The following is an 18,442-nucleotide window of genomic DNA, read 5'->3' as shown; positions in this document are numbered from 1 at the left end:
ATGGCTAATTTGCACAAAAGAAGGGCAATATTGGAACATTATCAGAAAAAAGGTTCAGCGATCAACAGTTCTTAATACAGTGAGATGCTCACTGAAGGAGTAAAGCCTCAAATTCAGACAAGACACAGAGGACTGCTATCCAGATGCATTGTGTTGTTGTGTGGCAATGCACGTCTGCACACCGCTGCCCATACTGTCAACACAAATAACTTTGTGTTATTGTTATACAAAGTTATTTATGTTATATGGAGCCCCCGGTGGCACAGTTAAACCCCTGTGCTGGCAGGACTGAAGACCGACAGGTCGCAGGTTCGAATCCGGGGAGAGGCGGATGAGCTCCCTCTATCAGCTCCAGCTCCTCATGCGGGGACATGAGAGAAGCCTCCCACAAGCATGATAAAAACATCAATTCATCTGGTCATCCCCTGGGCAACGTCCTTGCAGACGGCCAATTCTCTCACACCAGAAGCGACTTGCAGTTTCTCAAGTTGCTCCTGACATGACAAAAAAAAATCATAATGTTATACCTAAATAACTTCGTGTTTGTTGGGATGGGGGGAGGGGGAGCAGGGAGGGTATAAAAAGAAGGGCTGAAACGCTATGGAGAGAGAGTTGGGGAGTGGGGAGGGGGAGACGAGAAGGGGTCTACATTGTTAATTGCAGCAATAATATGTTTATTTATATATTTATTTATTTACGCTATTTCTACCCTGCCCATATCAGCCCAAAGGCGATTCATGCTTATTTCTATGTTTGTTGTTTTTATAGTTTTAATGGTTTTTATCTAGTTATATGTTATTGATTTAGATATGTGATATTTATATATATATATATGTGAGGCATTGAATTTGCCATTTATTATGTTGTAAACCACTTTGAGTCCCCCCAGGGGTGAGAAAAGCGGTATACAAATGCAGTTAATAATAATAATAATAATAATTTCCAAAAACGTTGTTTTGAAGTGGTAAAGCATCTTTTCTATTGCCATGGTGTTGCCTCGTTCTTGGACTGTCACCCGTTTGGTCCCCTGAAAGAGGAGAAAGATTCATGTCTGAAGCAGTGCAGCAGTACATTTGTGGCTCGCAGCTCAACCTAAAACATTTTAAATAAGGGAATACATAATCTTGTTGACAGATGAAAAATTGTATTGAAAAACAGGGACATTATGTTGAAAAAGATGAATTGGTCTTTTCTGAAAGTTGATTCAAATAAATTCTACAGCCAGAGTGCGGAAAACTTTTTGACTCACCCTTGTAGTTTGTTGAATATTAGATAAAGCTTAGGTATACCTGTGTGCGTGCATGCAAAATAAAATGTGGAGAGGGGCCCTCTGAAATTACAGGCTGGGCTTTTGGATCCACTTACGGCTTAGAACAGGTATGGGCAAACCTCAAGCCCTCCTCTCTCTCACCATTCTATCCTTCCTTCCTTCTCTCTTTCCTTCCTCCTTTCCTCCCTCCCTTGCTTCCTTACCTCCCTCTTTCTTCCTTTCCCTTCCCTTCCCGTCAACCCTTTTGTCCTTCCTTCCTTCCTTTCCTTCCTTCTTTCCTTCCAAGACAGAGGTCCTCCTGGTCAATCATAAGCCGGATCGGGGTATAGGGTGGCAACCTGTGCTTGATGGGGTTGCACTCCCCCTGAAGGCTCAGGTCCGCAGCTTGGGTGTCCTCCTAGGTTCATCGCTAACGCTTGAAGCTCAGGCGTCGGCAGTGGCTGGGAGGGCCTTCGCACAACTAAGTTGCGACTGTACCATGTGAAGTCTGATCTGACCAGGGTGGTCACCTCAGATTGGATTACTGTAATGCACTCTACGTGGGGCTGCCCTTGAAGACGGCTCGGAAATTTCAGTTGGTCCAGCAGGCAGCAGCCAGGTTACTTACTGGGACGACTTACAGGGAGTGTTCAACCCCCCCCCCCCCCCCCCCCCGTTTAAGGAGCTCCATTGGCTGCCATTCATTTTTCAGTCCCAATTCAAGGTGCAGGTTCTGACCTACAAATTCCTGAATGGTTTGGGACCTGCCTACCTGCGTGACCGCATTTCTGTATACGAACCCACATGATCTCTTCGTTCATCTGGGGAGACCCTGCTCTTGCCCCCACCTCCCTTGCAGGCGCAATTGGTGGGGACGAGGGGGAGGGCCTTCTCTATGGTGGCCCCCCGACTCTGGAACTCATTCCCCAAGGATATCAGACAAGCCCCCACATTGGCAGTCTTTAGGAGGAGCCTGAAAACATGGCTGTTCCAGTGTGCCTTCCCTGAATAAAGGAAACAATCCCCTGCAAATACTCTGAGAAGCACTTTAATTACCCGTTGGGTTGCTCTTTACTTTTGATTTAAAACCCTTCTAATAGATACATCTCTGCTCATGTCCAGCATTTATTTTTAAAGTTTTAACTATTACATCTGGTCCAGCCATAGCTTTTTAAAGTTTTGTGTGTTATTGTCTACTTGTGCGTTATATTGATTGTATTGTTTATTGCTTGTTGTTTTATTATTGCTTGTTTTTGATGTGTTGTTGGGCTTGGCCTCATGTAAGCTGCTCCGGGTCCCTTGGGGAGGGTGGCGGGGTATAAATAAAGTATTATTATTATTATTATTATTATTATTATTATTATTATTCCTCCTTCCCTCTCTCACTTATTCCTTCCTTCCTTTCTTGTTCTTCCTTTCTTCTCTCTTTCTTCCTTCCCTCCCTCCCTGCCCCCTTCCTTCCCTCAATTCTCTTCCACCCTTCCTTCCATCCTTCTTTTCCTCTCTTCCTTCCTTTTCTTTTTCCTTCCCTCTTTCCTCCTGGGGGATATTTAGCTGGGAGAAGGTAGAGAGGTAATATGAGGACCATGTTTCAAGATTTAAAAGGGTGTCCCATTGAGGAGGAGGTGGGGGGAACTGACTTTGTGCTGCTGTAGAGACCAGGTCACAAGGGAGCAGTGGTCTCAAATGGCAGGGAAAGAGACTTGACAGAAAAGATTACTAAGAACTTTCTGAAAGTAAGAGCTGTTGGAGAGTGACATACTGGCTGCCTCGGAGTGTGGTGGAGACGCCTTCTCTGGAGGCTTTTCTGCAGAGGCTATCCATTAGGAGTGCTTTGATTGTGCCTTCTTGTATGGCAGGTGATTAGACTGGATGGCTCTTGGGGGTGTCTTCCAGCTCTAGGATTCTATATTAGAGGTAGGAAATTAAGGGGGTCAAATGGATACACTTTTTCTCTCCTGTCCACCATCTCATCCTGACCAAAACCAACTCTTTTGGGATCCAAATGTTTCCGGTCTTTCCTTCACTTCTGCCTCTGACAGAAAAGAGGAAGAGCAGGAAAGTGAGGGGGCTTGGGGAGAACCCTCTTCTTTCCAGCCCGCCATAGGGCACCCAAGTTTGTCCATGCCTGGCTTAGAATCAGAGTTGGAAGAGACCTTATGGGCCATCCAGTCCAAGAAGCAGGAAAATCGCATTCAAAGCATCCCTGGCAGATGGCCACCCAGCCTCTGCTTAAAAGCCTCCAAAGAAGGAGCCTCCACCACACTTTGGAGGAGAGAGTTCCACTTATGAACAGCTTTCACAGTCAGGAAGTTCTTCCTAATGTTCAGGTGGAATCTCCTTTCCTGTATTTTGAAGCCATTGTTCTGTGTCCTTGTCTCCAGGGCAGTAGAAAACTGGTTTGCTCCCTCCTCCCTACGTTTTAGACTCTTTCTTTTATGTATGAACTCATAAGCATCCAGTGTGTGTCACGCTTCCTAAAAATTGTGCCTTGATAAGAATAAACCTGCTATCACACTTGGACTCTCTTATTGTATCAAAACGAGTCATTCAGAGATATCTATATTTAAATCCACTTTCAGGCTGTTATGAGTCGAATATGTGTTTACCACACAAACCTTTGGGGACAGGCATGCTTTGACATTGGCGTTCTTTCTCCCCCATTGTTTTCAAATAGGTCTGAAGGTTGAAGTGACTCATTGTGGAACAATGAGAAGGAAGTACCGTGTCTGCAATGTTACACGGAGACCTGCCAGTCATCAAACGTAAGCAAACGTCTGCGGCTGTAAGCATGTACCAGTTGATCGTGACCCCTGTTTCCTGCAGAAAATCGTACTAGAATTAAGATCATTCTCTCTTTTCGGCTTTTGTGAGAGTGCATTTTCTCTTTTCAGTTTCCCGTTGCAATTAGAAAATGGCCAGACTGTGGAAAGAACGGTGGCACAGTACTTCAGAGAAAAGTACAACCTCCAGCTGAAATATCCTCACCTTCCTTGCCTACAAGTGGGACAGGAGCAGAAACACACCTACCTGCCTCTTGAAGTAATTGTTGCGAAACTTTTGAGTGATGCTTGATATCTTTCTTTTATATCACACTTGTCAAACTCGAGGCCCATGGGCAGAATCCACCCTGGCCTGCATGTCATTTTATGTGGCCTTCCAGATCCTGGACAACAACTCCTGTATTCCTCATCATTAGATATCATGACTAGAATTTATGGGAGTTGTGATACAGTAACCTCTGGAATCCCTCAATTTGTTCTGTTTAGTCAGGAGAATGGGGTCTGAATTTAGATACTAGGCTTATAGATAGGCTTTAAAATGTCCTTTAAGCTTTCCGCAACATCAGAGCCACAAGGGCTTCTGGACTGTAATTCCTATTGTCCCCAGTCTGCATGGTGGATAATCAAAAGTGATGGGAGTTGTTCAATAATATCTGGGGCCCAAATTAGGTAAAAACTAAAGAGCTCCAACTACTATATAAAAACTATAATAGTTGGACCTCTGTATCCACTGATTTTTCTTCCATGGATTCAACAGCCCTTTGGAGGCAACCATAAGGCTGGGTTGCTGTGAATTTTCTAGGCTGTATGGCCATGTTCCAGAAGCATTCTTTCCTGTTGTTTCGCCCACATCAATGGCAGGCAAAGCAAGAACAACACTCAAAAACAGGAATTCCAGACAAGAAACAATCAGGGCCAGCTAATCACTTCCCAATAAAGGATTCCCCCAGGCGAGAAGCAGTCAAGCTGTGAAGCTGCAAGGCTATTCAATGCTATTCACACTTGCCTCCAACAGACAAGAGTTCTGTCCCCCACCCTGGACATTCCACAGATATATAACCCCCACTTGCCTTGTTTCCAACAAACCTCACAACCTCTGAGGATGCCTGCCATAGATGTGGGTGAAACTAATCTTGTGTATCAAATAATAATAATAATAATAATAATAATAATAATAATAATAATATGATTCATTGGAACTTGTGCCACAAATACCATCTGCCTGCGACAAAGAACTGGTGGGATCACAAGCCGGAAAAAGTTACAGAGAATGAACACGCCAAACCCCTCTGGGACTTCCGGATTCAGACAGACAGAGTTTTGGAGCATAATACTCCTGTCCTCACAATTGTGTAAAAAAACAAATTGTGGACTGTCAATGTCACTATCCCAGGTGACAGCAGGATTGAAGAGAAACAACTGGAAAAGCTGACACGATATGAGGATTTAAAGATCGAACTGCAAAGACTCTGGCACAAGCCAGTCAAGGTGGTCCCAGTGGTGATTGGCACACTGGATGCGGTGCCTAAAGACCTTGGCCTGCACTTAAACACAATCGGCGCTGACAAAATTACCATCCTTCATCTGCAAAAGGCCACCTTACTGGGATCTGCACCCATCATTCGCTGATACATCACACAGTCCTAGACACTTGGGAAGTGTCCGACGTGTGATCCAATACAACCGCCAGCAGAGTGATCTTGTCTGCTGTGGACTCATCTTGTTGTGTTTCTAATAATAATAATAATAAGAAGAAGAAGAAGAAGAAGAAGAAACTTTATATTCCACCCTATCTCAAGGGGGGACAACAACATAGGGCGGATTCCAACATACAAAAGGCAAACATTCAATACCTCAGTAAAACAAACAAGTACAGACATATTAATCTTGAATAAGCCTACATATGAAAACAACATTTTATTTTATTTTTCATTCATTGTAGGCCATATCCTCACTTCATATAAAATTGTATTCAGGATGAGGACTTACCCAGTGTTAAGATGAAGACTTGATTTATGTCTATATTTCAAGTTTTGGTCTCATCATGTGACTAACATGTCCTATTTCCACAGGTTTGTAACATTGTGGCAGGCCAGCGATGTATCAAGAAATTAACAGACAATCAAACATCAACGATGATAAAAGCGACGGCAAGATCTGCTCCGGATAGACAGGAAGAAATCAGCAGGCTGGTTAGTTTAGTCTTGGATCACAAGGGACCTTTGTGTGTCCTTAATGGTTCAATGAAGATAAAATTTGATCTTTCCCTGATTTGTTCCCTTGTTTCATTTTTGACGCCATCACAAATTAATAAGATTGAGTAACCCTTATTTGCAATACTTGGGACCAGAAGTGTTTTGGGTTTTTATTTATTTAATTTTTTTGAAATGCTGTGATTGCATGTACATACATAATAGGATATCTTGGAGATAGGGCCCAAGTATAAACAAAAATATCATTTCTGGGCAAAGTACAAAGTGTTGGTTTTGACCTTTAAAGCCCTACATGGGTTGGGGCCAGGTTAGCTACAGGATCGCTGTCCCCTGCACAATCCACCCTTTAGGACCCTTAGGTCCTCTTGTTGTTCATTCGTTCAGTCATTTCCGACTTCGTGACCTCATGGACCAGCCCACGCCAGAGCTCCCTGTCAGCCATCACCACCCCCAGCTCCTTCAAGGTCAAGCCAGTCACTTCAAGGATCCCATCCATCCATCTTGCCCTTGGTCGGCCCCTTCTTCCTTTTTCGTTCTATTTTCCCCAGCATACCGTATATACTCGAGTATAAGCCGACCCGAATATAAACCGAGGCACCTAATTTTACCACCAAAAATGGGAAAACTTATTGACTCGAATATAAGTCGAGGGTGGGAAATAGCAGCAGCTACTGGTAATACAAAATAAATATAGATACCAATAAAATTACATTAAGTGAGGAAACAGTAGGTTAAATGTTTTTCAATGTTTACATAAAACTGTAATTTAAAATAAGACTGGCCAACTTTGATTAAAACATTACTCTAACCTTTTTCAGTGCTTACGTATCCTTCCAATAATAAAAAAGAAAGTAAAATAATAAATGTAATAACAACAATAATGAAGTAAAAAAATAAATGTAATAAGAATAATAATAAATAGAGTAAAACAAATGTAATAAAATAATAATAGAGTAAAATAATTCAAATGTAATGATGCCAATAATAGAGTAAAATAATAAATGTAATAACAATAATACTAAAGTAAAATAATAAATGTAATAATGAAAATAATAGAGTAAAATAAATGTAATAAAATAATAATAGAGTAAAATAATGCAAATGTAATAATACCAATAATAGAAGAAAATAATAAATGTAATAAAATAATAGTAATAGCAGAGTAAAATAATAAATAACTTTGACTGAGTATAAGCTGAGGGCAGCTTTTTCAGCCTAAAAAAGGGGCTGAAAAACTAGGCTTATACTCGAGTATATACAGTAATTGTCTTCTCTAAACTTTCCTTTCTTCTCATGATGTGGCCGAAGTACTTCATCTTGGCCTCTACTATTCTTCCCTCCAATGAGCACTCAGGCTTTATTTCCTGAAGTATGGACTGGTTGGATCTTCTCGCTGTCCCAATCCATCCAGCCAGAACCCGACCGGCGACTGTGACCCAGAGGACCTTTTCACTGGCTGCCCCACAACTGGAATGACCTGCAGAAGAGATCTGACAGCTAAATCGGTTGTCAAAATTTAAGACAACTGAAGTCCTATCTCTTCCAGCAGGCCTACCCAGTCTATTTTAACTTGTGAATTTTACCTGCATAAAATTCGATAATTTGATAAATTTTAAGCTTCATTTACCTGTGTTTGTTATGTGTGTTTGAATAGTTCTTTGTTTCACTTCGCTGTTTAAACTGTGCCTCCAGCTGCAAGGAGAGGTGGTCCATAAATAATCATAATCATAATAATCATCAGTATTATTATTGATGTCTCCAGAAAAGGTATGGAAAATAAAAATAATGGAAAATGTCATGAATGGTGTCTGATTGAAAGCAGCCTTCAGGAGTCACAAAAGAACATTGTTCTGTATATTGAACATGGTGCTGAATTCTGGTTTGGACTGTAGATTTATAGATGAGCTACCTAACACCTCTGGAGTTACAAATTCCTCTTCTTAACATGGATTTTTTTTTTGTTCCAGGTGAGAAGTGCAAATTATGATGCTGACCCATTTGTTCAGGAATTTCAGTTTAAAGTTCGTGATGAAATGGCCCATGTGACGGGACGTGTGCTCCCAGCCCCCATGCTGCAATATGGAGGAAGAGTAAGAAACCCTTATTTCCACGTTGATGTAATACTAGATGGTTTGTTACTTTAGCTTATAGTTCTGTCTTGGTTTTGTTATTTTGAATTTATGTAACTGTACTATGACCCCAGTATTCTATTCTCCGGTATTTATTTATTTGCGGTATTTTTATACTGCCCTTCTCAACTCCGAAAAGGACTCAGGGCAGTTCGCAGTGTTCCGTTTCTATGCAAAGCCCTGGATTGTAGTAGCGTTCTCCAACTCTAGAGATTCCCAAAGGAAATTGATTATCTAGCTCTATTTCCTTTCTGGCTTGAGACATGGTGAATGGGACAGAGGTGCCTTTGTTACTCAGTGGTTGATGTCAGCTGGAAAATGGATAGGAAGGATTTGTCCCTGTTAGTTCCACTGGACCTCTTGGTAACTTTCAGTACCACTGGGCATGGTATCGTCTTGGGTGTTTTTGGCAATGTACTTCTTGGAGGAACAGCTTCAAAGGATGGTTCTGGAAAATTCGGGCAATAAGCAGTATTCATTTGTGGTGACCTCCATATTCTTGATTTATACTTTATACTATTTAGAGTGTATGTGGAACTCTAAAGGAGATTGTTTGAAGGCCTCTGCCACCAGTACATTGTGGACACCCTGCTTTTATTTATCTTTTCCACAAGAAGTGGAAAAGGGGAGAAATCACCAAAGAAGAATTCAAACAAATAACCAACTGCTGTAGGGAAAACGTTCGCAAGGGTAAAGTGCAAAACGAGCTCAGGCTTGCAAGGGACATTATAAACAATAGAAAGGGCTTCTTTGCTTACGTGGTAGAAAAAGGAAGAACAAGGAGGTGATAGGTCCTCGGCTGTGGAATGCCCTTCCTACAGAAATTAGATCGGCCCCCTTCCTGTTAGCATTTCGGAGGAAAGTGAAGACCTGGTTGTCCAAGCAGGCATTTGAATAGGCAGTGTAACGTATATAGGAATATGGAACAATTAGATGATGAGACTGGATCTTGGTTTTAACTATTGAGACGATATGAGATGTTATATGATGTTTAATTTATTGTTATAATGCTATTGTTTTAATTATTTTAAACTGTTTTATGATGTTTAAAGCATTGAATTTTGCTATTGTGAACCGCTCTGAGTCGCCCGAGGGCTGAGAAGAGCGGTATACAAATATTGTAAATAATAAATAATAATAAATAATAGGGCCTCTGCGAGAAGAAGATGGGGAAATGCTGGCATGGGATAGGGAAAAGGCAGAATTACTTAATGCCTTCTTTGCCTCAGGCTTCTCACAAAAAGAAAGCTGTCCTCAACCTCAGCAACATGGAGTGGATGAAATTAGGGGAAATCCAACCCCAAATAAGGAAACAAGTCGTCCAGGAATACCTGGCCACTCTAAAAGAATTCAATCTCCAGGGACGGATCAACTACATCTAAGAGTATTGAACTAGCAGAAGTAATTTTGGAACCATTGGCAATCATCTTTTAGAGTTCTTGGAGAACGGGAGAAGTCCCAGCAGATTGGAGGAGGGCAAATATGGTCCTTATCTTCAAGAAGGGAAAAAAGGATGACCTAAACAATTATCATCCGATAAGTCTCACGTCGATACCAGGCAAGATTCTGGAAAATATCATTAAGGAAGTGGTCTGCAGACACTTAGAAAGGAGAAGCCCCCGGTGGTGCAGTGGGTTAAACCCCTGTGCCGGCAGGACTGAAGACCGACGGGTCGTAGGTTTGAATCCGGGGAGAGGCCGATGAGTTCCCTCTATCAGCTCCAGCTCCTCATGCGGGGACGTGAGAGAAGCCTCCCACAAGGATGATAAAACATCAAAAAATCATCCAGGCGTCCCCTGGGCAACGTCCTTGCAGACGGCCAATTCTCTCACACCATAAGCAACTTGCAGTTTCTCAGGTCGCTCCTGACTCGACAAAAAAAAAAAACTTAGAAAGGAATGTGGTCATCACTATTAGTCAACACGGATTTATCAAAAACAAGTCATGCCAGACTAATCTGATCTCTTTTTTTGATAGAACTAAACCTCAGGGGATGACAAGAGCCCAGCGTACTGTATTATAGTGTAACATTTTAATTCATGAGCTGCCTTGACTCCCTAGGTGAAACAAGCAATTATGACATAAAAGTTACAGATAGTGTAAATTTTTAGAATCTTGGTATCCATGTTATGTCATTTTTGGTATTTCTTTCCCTAGAATCGAACAGTGGCAACACCAAGCCATGGTGTGTGGGATATGCGTGGAAAACAGTTTCATACGGGTGTGGAAATCAAGATGTGGGCCATTGCTTGCTTTGCAACACAGAGGCAGTGTCGTGAAGAAATCTTAAAGTAAGCCATTTGTTCAGGCAATGAGTGGGTGATTTTGAGTATATTGTTCCATTCAAGCCTGTTCCATCAGGCATTGTCCATCCAGAATAATCAGGCTCTTCCCCTGACATACCATTGTGCCCAGGGATCTCAAACATTGCTATAAGATCCTATACATATGTAATGCCCTTATCTGTGGCTGAGGCAGCAGGTGCATCTACACTGTAGAATCAGTGCAGTGTGACACCACTTTAATTGCCATGGCGCACTGCTGTGGAATCCAAGGAGTGGTACTTCTGTGAGATATTTACCCTCCTTTGCCAGACAGTGCTTTGTTAGCACCACTATTAACCACAGCAGATGTACCATATATACTTGAGTATAAGCCCAATTTTTCAGCCCTTTTTTAGGCTAAAAAAGCCCTCTTCGGCTTATACTCGAGTAAAGTTATTTATTATTTTACTGTTATTATTATTATTATTATTATTATTATTACATTTATTATTTTACTCTATTTATTATTATTATTAAATTTTCATTATTTTGTGCTATTATTATTTTTATTACATTTATTATTTTACTCTATTTATTATTACATTTATTTTTACTCTATTATTATTTCTACATTTATTATTTTGCTCTATTGTTAATACATTTACATTATTTTACTCTATTATTTTATTATTTTACTCATTATGATGATAACATTTATTATTTTACTCTATTATTATTAAATTTATTATTTTATTCTATTATTACTGTTATTATATTTCCATTATTTTACTCTATTATTATATTGATTACATTTATTATTCTACTCTCTTATTATTAGAAGTGTACGTACGCACATTTACATTGAAGAAGGTTAGAATAATGGTTTAATCAGAGTTGGACAGTCTTATCTTAAATACTCAAAAACATTTAACCTCCTGATGCAGGCATGTAGCCCGGGGGGGGGGGGGGGGCTCGAGGGGCTTCAGCCCCCCCCCCCCAAATTCTCATGGTGGTTCGCGAAAAGGCCTTACTGGTGCATTACTTAAACTGTTATGTTTATTCATATCATGATGTGATCACCATACTCAATATATCCCATATGCATGGGGGTATTGGGGTAATGATACAAAAGGTTTGCTAGGCTAGACCCTCTTTCACTCAGACTCAGCCCCCCCCCCCGAAACTCAGGCCCCCCCGAAACTCAGCCCCCCCCGAAACCCCCCTGAAAAAAATTCAGCCCCCCCCCCAAAAAAATGAAATCCTGGCTACGGGCCTGTCCTGATGCCTCAATTAATGTAAATGTATTAGTATGCTGCATTTCCCACTCTCAACTTATAGTCGAGTTAATAAGTTTTCCCAGGTTATTGTGGTAAAATTAGGTGCCTCAGCTTATTTTCAGGTCGGCTTATACTCAAGTATATACGGTAATAATCTTTCATGGGGATTTAAAACTACAATTTAAGCTGCCGTCAAATACTACGTTAAAAAAATCCTTGTTTGTAGTATTGTACTTAGTGGCAGTGCCACTGTAACTGTGAAATATGATGCATGTTCTCACTATAGAGAGAATTAAATGTGTGATTTATTAGTATGGGAGAATGGTGTGTGTGGATTGATATGTGCTAGTTGAGAGTGTGAGTGTTAATAAAGTTCTCGTTTCGTTGCCAGGGGTTTTACAGACCAGCTGCGTAAAATCTCCAAGGATGCAGGGATGCCAATCCAGGGCCAGCCGTGCTTCTGTAAATATGCACAAGGTGCTGACAGCGTGGAGCCCATGTTCCGACACCTTAAAAACACATATTCTGGGCTCCAGCTCATCATCGTCATCTTACCTGGGAAGACGCCAGTATATGGTAAATAATAATAAAAATAATAAAGCAAACAAGCAGCTCCCTTTGGGTTAATTACATATTAGATGACCTTGCTTAAGGCATCCATAGGGGGTGGTTTTATCGTTCTTTTCCTGCATGGCATGGGGTTGGACTAGAATGATATTCCATGTGGTCTTTTCCAACTCTATGATTCTATGATGTCACCATTGCTAGTAGCAGTTAAATGAGTTACAGTTTAAATAGCATAAACCATACGTGACTGTTAACAAACTTTCATGTGTTGTGGACAGGCCAGAGGAGGAGAAATAAGATTGGAATAAGAGCAATAAACTTCTTCATTGCCCCGTGGCGTGGTAGAGGCTCCTTCTTTGGAGACTTTTAAGCAGAGGCTGCATGGTCATCTGTCAAGGGTGCTTTGAATGCGATTTTTTTGCTTTTTGGCAGAATGGGGGTGGACTCAATGGCCCACGTGTCCCTTCCAACTCAGTGATTCTATAATTCTAGGAGGGATTGTGTTGAAGGTGCGCCCGTACCTTGGGAAGTCTGACTTGGCCACGGTAGTCCACGCTCTGGTTACATCCTGTTTAGACTACTGCAACGCTCTCTACGTGGGGTTGCCTTTGAAGATGGCCTGGAAGCTCCAACTGATCCAACGTGCGGCAGCCATGATACTAACAGGAGCGGGACGCAGGGAGCATACAACCCCCCTGCTGTACCAGCTCCACTGGCTGCCGATCTGATACCGGGCTCAATTCAAGGTGGTGGCATTGGCCTATAAAGCCCTAAATGGTTCCGGCCCAAGATACCTAACTGACTGCCTCTCGACCTATGAGCCCACAAGGACTTTGAGATCTTCCGGGGAGGCCCTGCTCTCGATCCCGCCTGCTTCACAGGCACGGCTGGCGGGGACGAGAGATAGGGCCTTCTCGGTGGTGGCTCCTCGGCTGTGGAACACCCTCCCCGTGGACATCAGACTAGCTCCCTCCCTGATGATATTCCGCAGGAAATTAAAGACCTGGCTGTTTAAGAAGGCGTTTGAACAAGTGCAATGATTGGTAATTGACCATAGGAATGGAACAATGGAAAATGATACTGGATTGTGGTTTTGACGATGAGACGACACGGAATGGCTTTTGTAGTAATGATGATGTTTTTGATGAGGATGTTTTTTGATATTGATGAATTGTGGATTATTTTATACTGTGTCTTGTATTTTGCACCTTGTTTTTTCTATGTTGTACACCACAGTGAGTCGCCCCTGGGCTGAGAACTGCGGTATATAAGCAAAGTAAATAAATAAATAAATAAATAAATAAATAAATAAAATAATTATGGAATACAGTCAGCCCTCCCTAATCACCCTGCAAAAGTAAAAAGAAAATGAATTAAAATGGCCATATTTTAACCTAGAGACCATCCTCCAGCACAACAGAAATCTATATAAATAAAAAATGTAATGTTCGTTTGTGAGATTAACAGAACTAAAAAACCACTGGACAAAATGACACCAAATTTGGCAGCAAAACACATTCTAATCCGATCTATGTCTTTCAAACAAAAAACGTAAAAAATGAAGGGGAAATAACTTTAAAAAATGCCTTACAGAGCATGCACAAAAGCCCCTCTCCCCATTACGCGAGAAGAATGAAGCACCAACCGTTGTGAGGGAAGAGAAGCCTCGCCATGGAGTCCCTTTCCATGTGTGGGCCCTCCTTCCTTCCCTCTCTCCCAGTCTACTTCCTCTCTTTGTCAGCCCCACCAAACACAGACCTCTCCTTCTTTTCCCCCTGGAGAGGCGGGCGGGTGGCTGCTCCATGTGGACGCTGCTCGCCAGGCTTCACCTTCCCTTGCCTGGCCACCGATGAGAAGGGAGCTTGGCAGCCCTCAGCCTTGCAGGGCCTGGCAGGGGTGGGAGGCACCTTTTGAGGTGGGCCTTGCTCACCCACATTGGCCCCTTCCTTCTGCCTACAGCCACAGGGCGCCTTCCATATGACCCTGCCTGTGTGCCCACCCACCAAACAGGGAAGGCACCCTGCAGCCATGGCAGAAAGAAGAAAAGGTGGCGCTGGGAGAGCGAGGCCTGCCTCGAAAAGTGCCTCCCGCCTTCCCCACGCCCGCCCAGCAAGGCTGAAGGCTACAGCAAAGCTCCCTTCCTGCCGGTGCCCAGGCAAAAGGTAGAGAAGGGAAGGAAGGAAAGAGGAAGAAAAGAGAGAAAGAGGGCGGGAAAGAAAGAAGGAAAGAGAGAAGGAAGGATGGAAGCAAAGAGCAAAGGAAGGGAGGAAAGAAAGAGGTAGAGAAGGAAGAAAGGAGAGAAAGAAGGCAAAGAAAAGGGAGGAGGGAGGAAAGAAAAAAGGAAGGAAGGAAGGAGAGAGAGAGAAAGGGAGAGAAGGTTGGCCACAGCAACGCTAATAGACCAATGAGTGTCCGTCACTCACAACCCCCCCCCCAAAAAAAAACAGTGGAAAGAACTTACAACCCCCCAAAAGATAAATGACGAAAAGATAAATGACATACAGAAAAAAGGGAAGGAAGAGGGAGGGAGGGAAGGGGAAAAGAAAGAAGGAAGGAAGGAAGGAGAGAAGGAAGGAGAGAAGGAAGGAAGGAAAGAGGTAGAGAAGGAAGAAAGGGGAGAAAGCGGAAAAGAAGAGGGATGGAAAGAAATGGGTAGAGAAAGAAGGAAGGAGAGAAGGAAAGAAAAAAAAGGAAAGGAAGGAAAGGGAGCAAAGGAAGAAAGAGAAAGAGAGAGGGAAAGAAAGACAAAAGGGAGGAAGGAAAGAGGCAGAGAAGGAAGAAAGAGAAAGGAAAGGAAAAGAAAAAGGGAGGAAGGAAAGAGGTAGAGAAGGAAGGAAGGAGAGAAGGAAAGAAGAAAAGGGAAGGAGGGAAAGAAGGAGAGAAAGAGGGAGGGAAGGTTGGCCACAGCAACGCGTGGCGGGTACAGGTAGTTGATCATAAAATCTCATTGGAAGACCTAGAGATTTCTAGAGAGGTGTTTCCTCTGAAATTTTTTTGGTTTCCCAGTCTGACACGGGGAAGTTGACCATAGAGTCACATTGGAAAATCTAGAGACATTTTTCACATTGTTGTTTCCATGTTTTGGTGTCACCATTGCTCACTCCCTTTATATTGATCAGTGTTTCTCAACCTTCTAATGCCCCGACCCGTTAATACAGTTCCTCATGTTGTGGTGACCTCCGACCATAACATTATTTTCGTTGCTACTTTATAACTGTAATTTTGCTACTGTTATTAATCATAATGTAAATCTATATAAATAAAAATGTAATGTTCGTTTGTGGGATTAACAGAACTCAAAAACCAGTGGGCAAACTGACATCAAATTTGGACACAATACGTCTAACAACCCTCAACCGTCTAACACATAAAAACGCTAAAAAACACTGTGGAAGTGACTTAAAAAGCCAAAAAATAAAAAATACATTACAACGCATACACAACCATATATACACAAATATATACACACAGATACACACATATATTCACACACAAAACACATATACACAGACTGGGCCACAGCAACGCGTGGCAGGGGACAGCTAGTATAGCAATAAAAATAATTAAAACACATCAGAAATACATATAAAATCCATAAAACCAATAAAAACCAATGTCTTCCAATCCAAATTCCTCATCTGTTTACATAGTCTTAGCCGTTCCATGTTCGTATTACGATTTTGTGTTAACTGATCATGCTGCAGCTCCAAACGCTTGCTCAAAGAGCCAGGTTTTCACTTGTTTTCGAAAGGTCAGGAGGGAGGGGGCCAATCTGATATCTCTGGGAAGGGAGTTCCACAGCCAAGGGGCCACCACTGAGAAGGCCCTGTCTCTCATCCTCGCCAAACGTGCCTGTGAGGCAGGCGGGGTTGAGAGCAGGGCCTCCTCAGACGATCTCAAATTCCTAGAAGGTTCATAAGGAGAGATACGTTCGGATAGATAAGCTGGGCCGGAACTGTTTTGGCGGTACCTAATTTCTCTAATTACAGCACAAACTGTTTTCGAACTGCATAGGTCAACAGTACGCTGGGCTTGACAGTCGGCAACTCACGCCAACCCAGGGCTTTGAACTGGCAACCTTTCGGTTGGTAGATCTTATTGCTGGTGATGAACCAGCTGTGCTAAACCCCAGCCCAGTTAATTGTTCCAGTTAAGTCTCCTTACTTTTATTCTCTCCTTTCCCAAATGATATGGAAGATTAATCCTAACAAGGAGAGATTACAGAAAGAGAGCTTGCTTAGTAGTACTTATTTTCTTGTCAGCATAACTTCAAGCAGTCTTCCTTTCTGGGGGAATCTCATTCTTCAGAGTACGAAAAAGATTGCTTTTTCTTGGGCCATTGGCTGTCTCCAAGGCCTTGTGCATCATTTAATTAAACCTGACAGCATAGTGAGAAGTTGTAGAATTATTCCATAAGATAATTTGAAGTCATTCTGTATCAATGCTTATTTCTCAGCGGAGGTGAAGCGTGTGGGGGACACCCTTTTGGGGATGGCCACGCAATGCGTTCAAGTCAAGAATGTCATAAAAACATCTCCTCAAACCCTCTCAAACCTGTGCCTAAAGATAAACGTAAAATTGGGAGGAATCAACAACATCCTTGTACCTCATCAACGGTAAGAATCCCTTTTTAATCTTAAGGTTGTTAAAAGTTTGCTTTTGTCGCATCTAGCGGCCCTTGAAAGTTTTGCTCTGTTTGGAGCTCTTATTTATGTGCAACTTGTAGCAATAGATTTTGGGGCAGCTGGACTGTTACGTTTCATTTGCAGTTAAACCATAGAAACAAATCAGGGATGCTGGATCCTAATATCATGTTCCCAAGTAACCAGCTGTGTGACGTAATTGTGGTGGAAATTAGGACTTTCATATCCATGTTGAGTTCAATATAGGACTTCATGATTTTGGCATCTATGGTGCTGTCTCAATTTGTCATTGTTACCCTATGAAATGGAGGGTGTAGTGAATCTTATCTAGTAGGCCGGAAAGGAAGCCTGGATAACAGTATGACAAACCTCCATTTTGAGAGTGTATGCCAGGGAAGCAGCCATCTTGAGTGAGGATAGTTAGAAGATGGGAGGAGGTTGAGGTCTCCTGGGATTGGCTAGAAGAGTTGGGAGGAGCCAAGTCTTAGGAGGGAAAAGATTTCAGCTTCTGTGGAGTTGAGAACTGGGAGCTGGTGGGAGAAGAAGTGTTTTTGAAACTAGGTTTTTAGGGAGAGAGTGTCTGTGTCAGACAGGGGCTGATTAGCTGACAGGAAAGGTCAGATAGCACCCAGATTTCTTGTGGAAGATAGCACAAGAGATTAGCTCTCTAGACTGAGTTAGTTAGCAGGAAGAACTCTGGGAAGAGTTAGCTGATAACTCAGGGGACTACCTAGGATAGGTTAGTCAGAAACCCATTACTATTTCTCTGAAGTAGAGTGAGGGATTTTTGTTACTAGCAGCTAGATCTGTTTGAGTAGCTCTGACTGTAACTAAGTGAAGAAACTTACTCTAGCAACCATCAAGCTGTAGTACTTTTGTAACAAGTCAAGCGTTTTTCTGCCTCTCAAAAGAAGTAGTTAGTGGTCTGGTTTTTTTATAAATAAATCTTTTTCTATTTAACTTTCAAAAAGTTCTCTGTCCTTCCTCAATCTATCATTAATCCTTTGTGATAATTACAGCATTTTTAACATCTTGATACCCCAGAAAAGCCTCTTATCCAAATAGTCATTCTGGGAGCTAGGGGAAGAGCAGTGTTGGTAAAAGTGGGAAAAGTTTACCTCAAAAACTCATTTTAAAAATCCTAAGGCAACTTGGGTTGGTGGCAGCTTTAAACCAAAAGATGACTAAAAGACAAGCAGTGTTCATTCTACCATTACATATATATCTACATCTCGCTACCAAATTGGAGGCACAGGGGTAGGATTTTTGAGGAAAAAGTGAATCTTTGGGGGAAGAACCATCCTGCCCAGACATATT

The 18,442-nt window shown here is 42.1% G+C and overlaps 1 protein-coding gene across 1 annotated transcript in view; it reads left to right on the top strand.

The window, feature by feature from the left end:
• The window catches only part of LOC132780767 (protein argonaute-3), a 95,834-nt gene that overhangs the window by 55,577 nt on the left and 21,815 nt on the right, over positions 1-18,442 (top strand). Inside the window, exons 7-13 of the mRNA XM_060784534.2 lie at positions 3,927-4,014; positions 4,144-4,291; positions 6,105-6,224; positions 8,213-8,335; positions 10,532-10,665; positions 12,307-12,491; positions 16,939-17,098. Of these exons, the coding sequence (XP_060640517.1) occupies positions 3,927-4,014; positions 4,144-4,291; positions 6,105-6,224; positions 8,213-8,335; positions 10,532-10,665; positions 12,307-12,491; positions 16,939-17,098 (958 nt within the window). The remainder of the gene's footprint in view (positions 1-3,926; positions 4,015-4,143; positions 4,292-6,104; positions 6,225-8,212; positions 8,336-10,531; positions 10,666-12,306; positions 12,492-16,938; positions 17,099-18,442) is intronic.

This window comes from Anolis sagrei, chromosome X (assembly GCF_037176765.1).
Source record: "Anolis sagrei isolate rAnoSag1 chromosome X, rAnoSag1.mat, whole genome shotgun sequence".
NCBI lineage: Eukaryota > Metazoa > Chordata > Lepidosauria > Squamata > Dactyloidae > Anolis > Anolis sagrei.
The sequence above is the reverse complement of the archived record's forward strand: the minus strand, read 5'-3'. Positions and strand labels throughout refer to the sequence as shown.